This window comes from Athene cunicularia (genome assembly GCF_003259725.1).
Source record: "Athene cunicularia isolate RWA chromosome 18 unlocalized genomic scaffold, athCun1 chr18_part1, whole genome shotgun sequence".
NCBI lineage: Eukaryota > Metazoa > Chordata > Aves > Strigiformes > Strigidae > Athene > Athene cunicularia.
In genome coordinates this window covers 6,368,338-6,380,669 of record NW_020799123.1, presented here as the reverse complement: position 1 = coordinate 6,380,669, position 12,332 = coordinate 6,368,338, and the positions used below count along the sequence as shown (strand labels likewise).

General features: G+C 44.1%; 1 protein-coding gene across 1 annotated transcript; it reads left to right on the top strand.

The window, feature by feature from the left end:
- Positions 1 to 4: 4 nt before the first annotated feature.
- NUP85 (nucleoporin 85) lies at positions 5 to 12,190 on the top strand (the record flags this gene model as incomplete). The annotated part of the gene is made up of 18 exons (XM_026861284.1): positions 5 to 104; positions 180 to 342; positions 734 to 804; positions 1,329 to 1,372; positions 2,167 to 2,236; positions 3,157 to 3,278; positions 3,659 to 3,793; positions 4,368 to 4,490; positions 4,871 to 5,002; positions 5,406 to 5,512; positions 5,800 to 5,883; positions 6,495 to 6,560; positions 7,031 to 7,182; positions 7,275 to 7,392; positions 8,752 to 8,852; positions 10,565 to 10,716; positions 11,314 to 11,400; positions 12,001 to 12,190. Coding segments are annotated over 18 exons (1,929 nt in total), but the record flags the coding sequence as incomplete, so codon positions are not given.
- Positions 12,191 to 12,332: the final 142 nt, after the last annotated feature.

Below are 12,332 nucleotides of genomic sequence, written 5' to 3'. Positions count from 1 at the left end.
CCCCTCGCAGGTGGTGCCGGGCGCGGACCCGTCCGCCAGGCAGCTCTGCTTCGCCTGGGGCCCCGCCGAGGTGCTGGTCTGCGAGACCCTCTTCGGCCGCAGAGGTGGGTGCCCGTTCCGGGGCGAGGCCGCGCCGGGCCAGGCGCTTTCCCCCGGGGCGCTGACCGGGCGTGTTGCAGGCACCGGGGAGGGAGGGCCGAGCTCCTCCCGCGTCTTCGTGGTCCGTAAGGATCAGGACATCTACATCCAGACCTTGCGGAAACTCTTCAACGAGTCGCACGGGATCTTCATCGGCCTCCAGCGCAGCGAGGAGGAGCTGGCGGGGAAGTCGAGGAAGGCGCAGTGAGTGGACGGGGCGCGGGACGGGGGAAACACCCGCGGTTGCTGCTCATTCCCCGGCCAGGCAAGTGCCACTGGCTTACAGACGCCTCCAGTGAGGCAAAAGCCATTAACCGGGGTGCTTAGAGCTGCTGTGGGCAGCTGCAGTGCCGAAAAAGTGACTGTTTGGGGGTAATTTTACAAAACAAGGCCCTGATCCTTCCAGTAACCGTGCTGAGCAGCACCCTTGCCTGCCTATAGCTGTTGGGTGTACAACCACCGATCCCCGCTGGATTCACCCGCGTACTGGGGGTGTCTTCTGCTGCAGAGAAACTCGCCTGGCTTTAGTGGACAGTAGGCATGAGGCTAAACCGCAAACTGCTCTCTCTAACAGGAGCTTTTTTGTGTTTGGCAGATTGGTTCAAGTGAGTAAAAACTACCGGTCGGTGATAAGAGCCTGTATGGAGGACATGCACCAGGCAGCTAGTAAGTTTGTTCTCTTACTGCAATAAAAGGAAATGCTATTTGTGACTCCAGAAGAAGCATTTCAGTTATAAGTTATTGCAACTACTGTAAAATAGCATGCATAGATTTTAGTCATTATCAAGACTCCATTTCCATCTGGGAGATTTCCAAGCTGGTTTGTAAATCTGGTCAGAGATTTTTTTTTTTTTTCTTTCCCCACTGTGTTTTAAGTGACGTTCTGGGGACTTGCAGTCTTTTCATATCCCAGGTTGCAGTTTTACGGGAAACTGAGTCCAAATTAACAGCTTGCTTCCTGCAAATTTTTACTCTTCCTTTCATCCGTGCTCTGTAGTCATACCCAGATTTGCGCAGGATTTATACAAAAAAGTTATAAAGTTTCATATAAAAGTTACCTTTGCCATGTGTATACTCATTTAGGTCTGTGCTTGGTGAGTGATTGGGTATTGCTGTCTTTATTTGTGAGCCCAGAAAGGGCTGTGAAAGGTAAATATGTTGCTTTTGGATTTTTTTAATTCTTCCCTCAGTTTCAACCCGGGACCCTGCCCTGCAAAGCCAGTACAGCACTCAGGTAATCTGCTGTCGTGTCACGTAGTCACAACTGAACGTGAATCCCTGGCTAGTAAATTCATCAAGGCCAACACTGTGGCAGTAAGGCATTTGAGATTTAACTCTGGCTTGGTATACTGGATGCATTTCGTGACCAAGAATGAATGGGAATAAATAGTTAGCTCCTGTATTTCTAAAACAATAAAAAGATGCCAAACATCTGGATTCACTGCCATTTCTTAAACATATAGTCAGTGGTACAGGTGTGATGTTTTCTTGTCATAAAGCCTGCTGTGGGCCAGTACTCACCTGTCTGAAACTTCACCCCTCAAACACTCCAGTTCCAGTCAGCTGCACCTGAGCCCCGCAGCAAGCACTAGGTGCTCCCCATGAACTGTCAAGACACTAGACAAGGGTTACAGGACGAGCAGGTTGCTCACAGTAGTTTTGTCCTATTAGCTGCACCCATGCTGCTTCATTGGCTTTCCTTCCTTTACTGTTTGTACTCTTAAATCTTGAGAGTGCAGAAAGACTGAAAATAACACTTCCTATACTATTTAGTATTGCCCACTGATGACAGATCATCCCTGCATTCCAGTACAAACAGCTTCAAGATTTTCTAAGCTGAATGTGTGTAGAGAAGTTGTGGTTTGTTTCTGTCTTAATCTGTATCTCTGAAATGTCAGTGTGACATTTCTCTTGTCTGTAAGAGCTGAGCTTAACTGACTGCTATGGACAGCAGATGCCTTTGTGTGGTTAAAAAAAACCCTACCTGCAATAATTATTAAATCTCAAGCATGACCCTGCTCTTTTCAGGTTTCTATTCTCTCTGCAATGGAGCTGATCTGGAACCTGTGTGAGATTCTGTTTGTTGAAGCAGCTGCAGGTGAGCAGGGACTATCCTGATGTTAAGACTGAAGGGCTTTTTATTTACGTATTTATTTGTTTAATAAGTGTATAGCATCCATTGTATCATATTTTAATATGTTTTAGAGATACGACAAGTGTCAACAAGCCTTTTAATATCACTTCTGCCTCAGTAAATTGCCTTCTTCATATTGAATTATGTCAAGCTATTAGATTTGCCTTCTACTTTTTCCCCTCATGTAGTTCACTACAATTTAAATTGTCTTTTCGACAGAAAGGTAGTGAAGAAGAGGGATATCAAAAATTGCCAATTTATTTGACTTTTAAGCATAAGCGTATCTTTAAGCATCAAATATATTGCTACCAACTAACGTTTATGTGTTCTCTCATGCAACTCCTTTAACTTTAGGATGGAATTTTTGAAGTCAGTTTGTTTACACCAGCGTTTTAAAGTAGTAAATAGTTTTTTAAGGAAATTGGATTGTGCACATAAATATGCTACTTGCATAGTCCTGGAATTCAGAAGAGAGAATCACAAATCATAGGTTACTTAATCTACAGATTTCCTCCTCATACTGAGTTAATAATTATGAGTCGATACAAAATTAAACAGAAGTATTCTGTGTGTCTTTTGGCCTTGCAAGATTTATAATCTAAATCACTCACCTTCTATTTCTTCAGGTAACTGGTTAGGGTTTTCTGCCAGACTCTGCTGCTGTTCTGTCTAAAATTTGCGACACAGAAATCTGTCAGCAGCCTGGTGCTCCCACAGCCTGGCTACTTAACAAACTCCATTCCTTTGTAATTTGAGTGTGGCAAATAGAAACCCAATCAGTAAACCTCATCTAATGATTGTCAAGCCGTGAAGGTTAGAAGCATGTAAAATAACAGTTTGGGAACAGTTGGGAACTAACAGAATGAAATAATCTCTACATAAAGCTGGTCCCCTCCTGCTTCGTCTCCTGGACTGGGTTCGACTTCATGTCTGTGATGTGGACAACATGGTCCGTGAAGTCCTGAGCAGTGAAAATCCATCGAAACACGAGCTCTTCTGGAATGTGGTGAGTATAGTCACTTACAAAATTCTTAAGTGAAGAGAATTCATGCCTGTGTGTTTTCCCTTCCTCTTCCCCACTCCCCACTAGACTTACATCTCAGAAGCCTATACCTAGGACACAGATGCTCTCTGCCTGTATAGGTTTTAAGATTAAGCCATCCTGAAGATCATCCTACCCCTCATTCCCATCCTGATCCTTTCGCTTTCATGCTCCATAGAGGTCAAGACTTACACTGTGTATTTGAACTAGCAGGGCCTACAGCTTAAGCATTTTAACTCCACTTAACTTGCCTAATCACAAGTTAAAATCCCCCTCTGATACTCTGCCCCGGGTGTTTTGCAGCCTTGCACAGTGTGGTGCTCACAGACAGGTGGTTTTTGCAGGTGGATGTCTTTGTGCTGCAAGGCCGCATGGACGAAGCACGGCACTTGCTCGCCAAGGAAGCCAGTGCCAATCCCACGTCAGTGAACATGTACAGGATCTTGGATGACTTAATGAAGAAGATGCCTGTGCCCAGTGTATGTACAAAGTGGATTTTTTTCATGCAGTTCCACTGGGAAAAGAGTAAGAGAGTTGACAGTATTGGTCCAGTCTATTTCATCTCTGCTGTGGCTCCTGTAACATCACAATTTGTTGACCATTAAAACAACTCAGTCTTAATCCTTTACAGTAATAATATTTCTGTTCTTGAATTGCCCAGAAGACCCAACTATGTGGGTAAAAACCTGTCAGGTGACAAACCAGCACAGTCAGAAAGATAATTTTTGCAGCAGGATACATTATTCCAGTTGTCTGGAGCAGTTCCTGTTGAGAACTGTTCTCTTGTACAGAATGTTTTCTGAAGACTGCCAGCCATTTCCCTCCTTGTGAGGAAAAATTGCAGCTTCATCACAGTAACCTTTTGTGCGACCCTCTTAAGGTCCTTTGCCTTAGATGGGTAAAGAAAGACACTTCAAATGTAACTGTAGGGCAAGGAAAAATTTGATGGCAGCCCCATGTTTAGTTTTTTAGGATGAATGAGTGTGAGTTCAGCCCAAGCGTCTGTTGTGATTTGATTTGGTGTTTATTTTATGTATCTTATCCCCTGTTCAGCTTGGCAACACCCAGACACTGACTGAGATGGAGCTGAAATGGCAGCACTGGCATGAAGAATGTCAGCGGTATCTACAGGATGGAACTTTTGCTTCCAACTCTCACATGGAATCCATCTGCAAGGTGTGTTTTTACTGGGAAGGAAGGCAAGCGGACAAGTATTGGATCCATCCTTGTGTATTCCAGGAGCCCTCTGTAGCCATAACTAACTTTAATATTCTGGATGATCTGTTCATTAAATCAGGAGATTTCAGCCAGTCGTTTGTACTGTGTTCTTTGTTTGGCAACAGCCTTTCAAAGCCTGGTCAGATGGTTTTCTCTTCGTATCCAAGGCCATAAGGCTGATTAGGAAACGGCTCTGAGAAGGATCTTTGTCCTTTGTTATTTAATTTTGATTACATTTTCAAGTTTGCAAAATGGGAGTGATGCCTCCGAAGAGTTACGATGAAGCTGTATACGTTGCTGAATTTGCAGAGTTATTCCTGTGTTTTTTCTCGTGTTAGATCCTGCTGGGAGATGAGGATGCCATCCTGGAGAAGAAGGAACTCATGACTACTTGGTACCACTTCCTGGTTACCCGACTCCTCTATTCCCATCCAACTGTGAAGCCGATGGAGCTGCGGTTTTATGCACAGGCATGAAATAGAATTATTTTTACACTCTCCACTGTTTAATGCACACAAGGGTTACTGCACTTGAAGAAAAACTTTGGGAGGGTTGACATCTTAGAGCAACTAACTAATGTAAGACATTTCCTAGAATTTGTAAGTGGACTGGGAGACTGATACAGTGGACAAAGAATTGTTGAAGACCAACTCTCTTCAGTGTCTAATGTTACCAGTCTTGTTCCTGTGAATTGTTTTCCCAGTTTCCTTATGCTAAAAGAAGGAAAAGTCTTTTTTGTTAATGCGTTCAGTCTCTATGACATACTCTTTACCATAAAATAAGCTAAACAAGGCTGCTACATCCAAACAAATGTCTTCCTTTTACCATCTCACAACTTCTGCATTTATCATGTCTTGTAATCTTATTCCACAGTCTAGTATGGACCTGTTCCTCGGTGGAGAAAGCAGCCCTGAGCCTCTAGACACGATTTTAATGGCAGCCTTTGAATTTGAGATGCATCAAGTGATCAAGGAATGCAGGTTGAGTTTTCAGGTTTTTGCTTTACTAGTTCTACAGTATCATTTCTGTGTGCAGTCACTCCAATCGTATTTGGGGTAGAGGATAAGGGAGCAGCCCACCTGATCATCCTTTCAAAGAATTTAGCAAAATACGTGAAGCAGACAGCAATTAAAAGTATCCCAGTAGGTTTGGGACATTGCATCCAGACACTGTACTGTAATACAGCTTCGGAGTTGGTGAGTGCCTAAGGCATTCCTTGGCACTGGGAGGCTCAGTTTTTTCTTTCTTTTCCTTGCTTCGAATGCAGCATTGCCCTGAGCAACTGGTGGTTTGTGGCTCATCTGACTGACCTACTGGATCACTGTAAACTCCTGCAGTCCTACAATCTCTAGTAAGTGTTTATTTGCACTGACTATTCAGACACCTGGCAGCAAGGATGACTGAAACGGCGTGTGGATTTTGGTTGAAAAGGAGCATTTTGGGCATTTGAAGAATAAAGGTGCTGCACGTGCCTTTGAAGTTACAGGCAGCCCAGATGCTCTGAGCAGCAGAAGCAGTTGTTGAATTTGACAAGCTATTCAACAGTCCCTGGGTACAGTGTTAGGATTTTTTTAAAATATAATTTTATCTGAAATACAATCAAGGACCCAGATATTGGTGGTAATTGGGAACAGTGAGAAACTAATCTAACCAGAGTTTCTGTACTTATGTTCTCAGTAAATTCAAGTTTGAGCAATTGAGTTTTGCTATCTGAATTCCCTTGAAGTTTCAGTTTCTTAAAGCACTTTCAGTTATATTTGCTAAGTGCTGTAAATATTTGGCAGGTGTCCCTAAGGAGAAAGGTGGCCTGCATGCTTAGGCCTGAGGTACGAAGCTTATTAAGAGAACCTGTGAGAAAACACAATGCATAAATTAAAAGTACTTGTGAAATAAAGTCAGCAGGTTTTTTTTCCAACAAGGTGCATATAATAATGCCTGTTTCTTTTCTCTCTTCCTCCCCAGTTTTGGTTCAAACATGCGTGAATTCCTTCTGCTAGAGTATGCCTCAGGACTCTTCTCCCATCACAGGTAGTAACTTTTTTTTTTTTTTTTAACTCAGAGAATAGACTAACATTGAGTCAACCAATACAAATAACTCCACGTTAACGAAGTAAAAGGCAAAACTTAAAGAAGCCACTGTTAGGATTTCAGCAAAGGTGTCCCTAAGGGATCGTACTACGCTAGCATGTTTCCTCTCCTGAAGGAAAGGCAAAAGCTACCTCTTTGAACCCATCAAGCCTTCTGCCCAAGGTAGAATTACTCCTGCCACTGTGGCTTTTTTTGGTACAGAGCAGCTTGCACTGAAGCACTTGTGAGATGCAGGTATTCCAGGGTTGTATAATAGGCAGCTGGTATTTGGTAGAAAGTAAAAGCCATTTTAGTTCTGATAAGTTAATCAGAGCTGTTTTTCATGGAGACTCAGATTCTTCTTGTGGCATTACTGTTGTGCTTATGTAAGATTTGATTGGAATGCTTGATGATTTTTTTTCCTCTCTCAGCCTGTGGCAGCTGGGGGTGGATTACTTTGACCACTGCCCAGAATATGGCAGGGTATATTTGGAGCTTCATATTGAGCGGATACCCCTAAACACAGAACAGAAGGCCCTCAAGGTGCTGAGGATTTGTGAGCAGAGACAGATGCATGAACAAGGTGATTGATTTTTAAATCTCTTTGTTTTGTAGCGATACAGGTGAAACTGCTGAAACTAATTCTTCCCCTCTTCTCCTGTGTTTTCTCCTAAGTTCGCAGCATCTGTAAAATCATGGCCATGAAGGCTTTGCGGAATAATCGCTTGGGCTCTGCCCTGTCGTGGAGCATCAGAGCCAAGGATGCAGCTTTTGCCACGCTAATATCTGATCGGTGAGTCCCAGTCAGAAGCTCTCAGACAGCTGCTGCTGTGGTGGTAGGAAGGGGAGGAGGCAGCCGGTCCACAGCCATCTGCAATGGACCAGAAAAGGTCCCGCTGCAGGCAGACAGGGATTGTCTTTCCCTCAGAACAAGTACCAGCTTCTGGACTAGAAAATGACATCCCCAAGTACTCTCACCTGCAATACCCTACCTGTTTCTTTTCTACACTGTTTTACTTCATGAAATCTAGAGATGAGACAGATTTGCTTTATCTCACAGTCCAACCCTCTTAGACCTTGCTTTGATAAACATTTCTTCTGGCAATATAACCAATGCACCACCCTTCCACTTGCTCCAGAAGGGCTGTTTGATGTACAGTGAACCAGGGAACAGATCTGGGTGGAGGCTAATCCCCTTCTGAGCTTTATTTGGATTATTTTTAACCAGTCTAGTTCACCGTGTGGTCTCCAAACAAGTCAGTGGGAGCCACTCAAGCCCCCATTTCTGCAAAAAAATCTCAAGCCACAATTACACATAACAAAGAGTAAAGTTTTATCGTGTCCCTGGTTTTCCATAAACTTGTCACATTATCTGACCTTGCAAGGGTGGGAAGGTTGTTATAAAATTGAAGAGGATGCTAACGCTTTTGCCTAGGCCTAGACAAAAGATATGGGAACGTTCTTTATGCTTTTTAGATCGCCAGAGATTGTCATGTATTTTTTTGCTAATTGGAAATAGGCAGGTACCAATCTCTTTGCATAGTTAAGAGTATAATTTTGAAATTACACTCTGGGCAGATGGCCAGGCAGTACTCCATCTTCAGCAGTGAAAAGAGGGAGTAGCAAGAGATTCTGGGTTTCTTTTCATTTGTTCTTTGACAGAGTGGGAATCATTGTATTTCTTTCAACAGAAGGTAAAAGAAAACCATCACAGGAAGCAGCTCGGAAAAAAGCAGCATAATGAAAGCTGTGACAAAACAGACGAAAAGCTTTTAGAACTGTTTTTATTCCTGCTGCTTACCAACTTTTTTTACACAGCAGAAAAATAGAGCTTTTGTTATGATCTGGGAGTGTTATTTATGCATCCACCACCCTCAGCTTCCTGTGCTCCTTCCTTCACTTATTCCTTTTAAAGAACGGATCTCACCTACCACAAAATCTAGAAGAATAAATAAGGTGTCTGTTAAACACACACTACACCAGTTCATTGGCCACTCCCAGGAAACGTTTTGCTGTCTCTGAAACCCTCATGGGAGGTTTATTAAGATGGAACTCAGTTGTAAAGTTTTCTGGGAAGGGATTAGAAGATACAAAATGAATGTGGATGATGTTCTCCCCTCTAAGCTTTTATCATGGTTTCCTTTCTCCCTAGATTCCTGAAGGACTACTGTGAAAGGGGGTGCTTCTCTGACTTAGATCTCATCGATAATTTGGGACCATCCATGCTGCTTAGTGACCGGCTGACATTTCTTGGTGAGTAGTGTCTACAGTTTTCATTCTGCTCTGTTGTTTAGAACATAGTTAACTCCACGGAATTGCTTGGATTTGTCTCTTCCTCCATCTGGCTACATCCTGTGTTAGTGATGAGGGGAAAGCAAATGCCCGAAGGTGATTTGGGATGCAGCCTCCTTGCTACTGGGAGACTGAATTTAAAATTGCACTCGCAGTGGGCATCTGTTCTGCTAGTCTGGAATTCTGACATCTGTATGCTTCCCCTTTCTTAGCCTTTTTCCAGACTGTATCACTACCTAAAGAGACTGAAATATTAACAAACGCAATCTGGAAGACCTTAGGGGGCTTCCTTGGAAGAGTAAACCCCCGGTTTAAGTTATTTTGGCAATATGATAATTTTACTAACTTCATAAAGATCTCCAGAATCTCAACTTTCCTTGGTTCAGTGTGCCAATTTTAAGCTCCCTCAAACAAAAGCTCTCTCCTACCCTTTCACTGTAGCAGTTGTGCCAAGTAACAGTGGAGGGCCTCCAGCTAGTTTCCTTTAGACACCACAGCTTCCCCCTGGCGGGCCAGAGTGTGGGCTGTGGTAACCTGCCCGTCTGGCTGCAGCTGCTCTTTGGCCTTTGATTAATGAACCAAGACAGGAAATTGAGCTAAAATGCACCTTTCTCCGGAGCTGTGGCCGTTAGCAAGCCCCACTACAGGGGCCAAAATCTAATAGGAAGTTGGAATAGCTGCTGGCAACTGGACTGACTCCCTTCTGGCTGACACCAGCATTACAGAGAGAGTGACCCTGAGTTTGATCTGTTCCCATTTGGTCCCAGTTTGCGAAACTGGAACTGTATTTCCTTCATTTAAATCTTATCCTAAATTAAGCCTAGAAGTAACTGTGATTTACCAGATTACTAATCCCTCATATCTCTGTATGCCCAGTGTCACCCAGCCCCAAAGAGTTGCAGTTTAACTATGTAACTGTTTATAAACTGTGTTGATAGAGAAACTACCTCCCCCTTTCTGCTTTTTATAAAAAATCCTAAAAGGCCTGAAAATATTTCTGCTTGGTTTTCCTTTGGAGTTTTTAGAAATATAGGTGTACTTTTGCTGGACAACTTCCACATGTCTCTGTCTTGAGCTCAAGCATGAGCCAAAGGTGAATCTGAACAGAAATTCTAACTTCCAGTAGTTTGACAGTTTAGTGGATACAAACAAAGCCCCAGAATAAAACTTACTTTCATCCTCAGCCAGGATATTGATCTAACTAATTCTTAGCAAAAGCAGAACTTTCCCCATGAACAAAGATCTCAGATTGCACTTAAGCAATCGGGAAGACAATGAAGCCTTTCAGACCTCCTGATACTCTGTGCTGTCCAAAAGAACATTCTCTCCCACACCTCTCCCCTCCCATTCCTGGTTTTTGCAGACACCACCAGTCTTGCTAAGCCCCTCGTGCTGTTGCTCACCCTGCAAACAGGCTGGATCAAACAGCAGACCTTACCAAGAACAGTAACAGGTTTTTGGGTTGCCTTTTCAGCCAGCCTCTATTTTAACCTTTCTTCATGCCCAAGATTCCCATTCCTCCAGCCGCTTTGGAGACTCGTTTCAGGGGGGTGTGTGGTTCTACTCCAGGCTTCACGGGAGTGAAGGGACCTTCTAACATCCAGTAGCCCCAGCCCGAGCAGTTCTGACAGACACTGATGCCTTTTACCCTTCCTCAACTGCCATGTGTGTAGGCAAGTACCGAGAATTCCACCGGCTGTACGGGGAGAAACGGTTCTCTGAGGCTGCCAAGTTGCTTTTGATGTTGATGACAGCTCACATTGCTCCTTGCTCCTTCTGGATGACCCTGCTGACAGACGCCCTTCCCCTGCTGGAGCAGAAAGAGGTGAGTGCGCTGGTCACCCCGACAGAGCCCCACCCACCCTTTCTCCTCTTCCTGACACAGTGTCTCAAAGTGGTGCCCCCTTCCTGCCCCCAGGCTGGGACCGGCAGTGCAGAATAACTGCTGGTGGCAACTGTGAAACACACAGCGTCCGCGTGTCCTGTCAGTGGGAGCCCAGGGGATACCCACGATAGGATAATCAACTCGTAACTTGGTTCCCTGCTTTTAGAAAACGGGTGGATATGCTGATGCGTGAAGTACATGCTGCATCCAAGTACTGGTACTTGGCTTGAAGATTTTTCTAGTGCGCTTCCTTCTTCTAAGACCAATTTTTGCTTTAAGATCCATCAGTAAAACGACAGTTTAGCAATTACAGACCCATCGTTCTTACCTGGTGGCTGACCCTGCTTTGCACAGGAGGTGGCACTAGAGACCTCCCAAAGTCACCTCCAGCTGGAATTCTCCTCTGATCCTGTGATTTACAGGGTCAGAATGGATCCGTGGGAGTGTGAAAGCTTTCTCTTCCTCTCAACTGAGTTTTTCAGACTCTGTGATGTCCTGACACATGATCATTTTCAGTAAATACTTTCATTTCCACAGGTCATATTTTCAGCAGAGCAGACTTACGAGTTGATGCGATGCCTGGAAGACCTGACAGCAGGGAAGTCGGATAAGCAGAAATTCCAGGTAGCTCCTGTTTTGAGGACAACTCTCTAATGGCTGGGTGGGGCAGTGGGGAGGGTGGGGGAAAACAAGCTCTGTTCCTATGTGGGCGCAGAAAGGAGGGAGAGCCCGGGTTTCCGAGACTGTGTGAGGTGTTACTTTTCAAGGCCAGCCAAATGAGGCACCATTAAGAGACATTTAAGTATAGGCAAAACCAGTACAGGAGTACTTCTGCTCCTCACTGTTGTGCTGATTTGGATTGGACTGTGATGCTTTTCCAAGATAAATAATTGCAAATTACACAGGCAGTGAAAAGCTGAGATGCTGCCATCTAACAGCTCCAGCTATGAAGTGTTCCAGGCACAGAATAGGGAGCCATTTGCTACACATGCAAACCTCTGCAGCTGCCAGAAAAAGAAAAGTCTTGGCAGTGCTGTCTTGTGTTGATCTAAAGAGTAGGAAACGTAGCTTCTGCTCTTCTCAGGAGGTCTCTGTAACAGGTACATACACACGCAGTCTTCATTTTAATGACCTGCATCCTTACTTCCCAAAACTCAGAAAAAGAACCTACTGCCAGCTCATTACTGCATGTAGCTGTCTAACCCAAACTCTGCTGGCTTTTAGGATGATGACGTTGAGACTATGAAAGTGGAAATGCTGAGACTTGCTCTTGCACGAAATCTTGCACGGGTCATCGTCAAAGAAGGCACATTGGAAGGCTCCTGAAGATGGCTGGGTGTGATTTTATTCTTCCTCTGGCTCACTGTACATAAACCTGACTGCTTTTCTAAGAATAAACATCTTGTTTTGCATATCGCTTGATGATATGTTCTTATCTTCCATAAACATAACTTTAAAAAAACCTGTAAGTGTAACCTGTAAGGAGGAGCTGCATCATTAAGGTTGCCTGTTCCAACTTGGCCTGATGACCCTCCCCCAGCAAAGTGAACCCCACT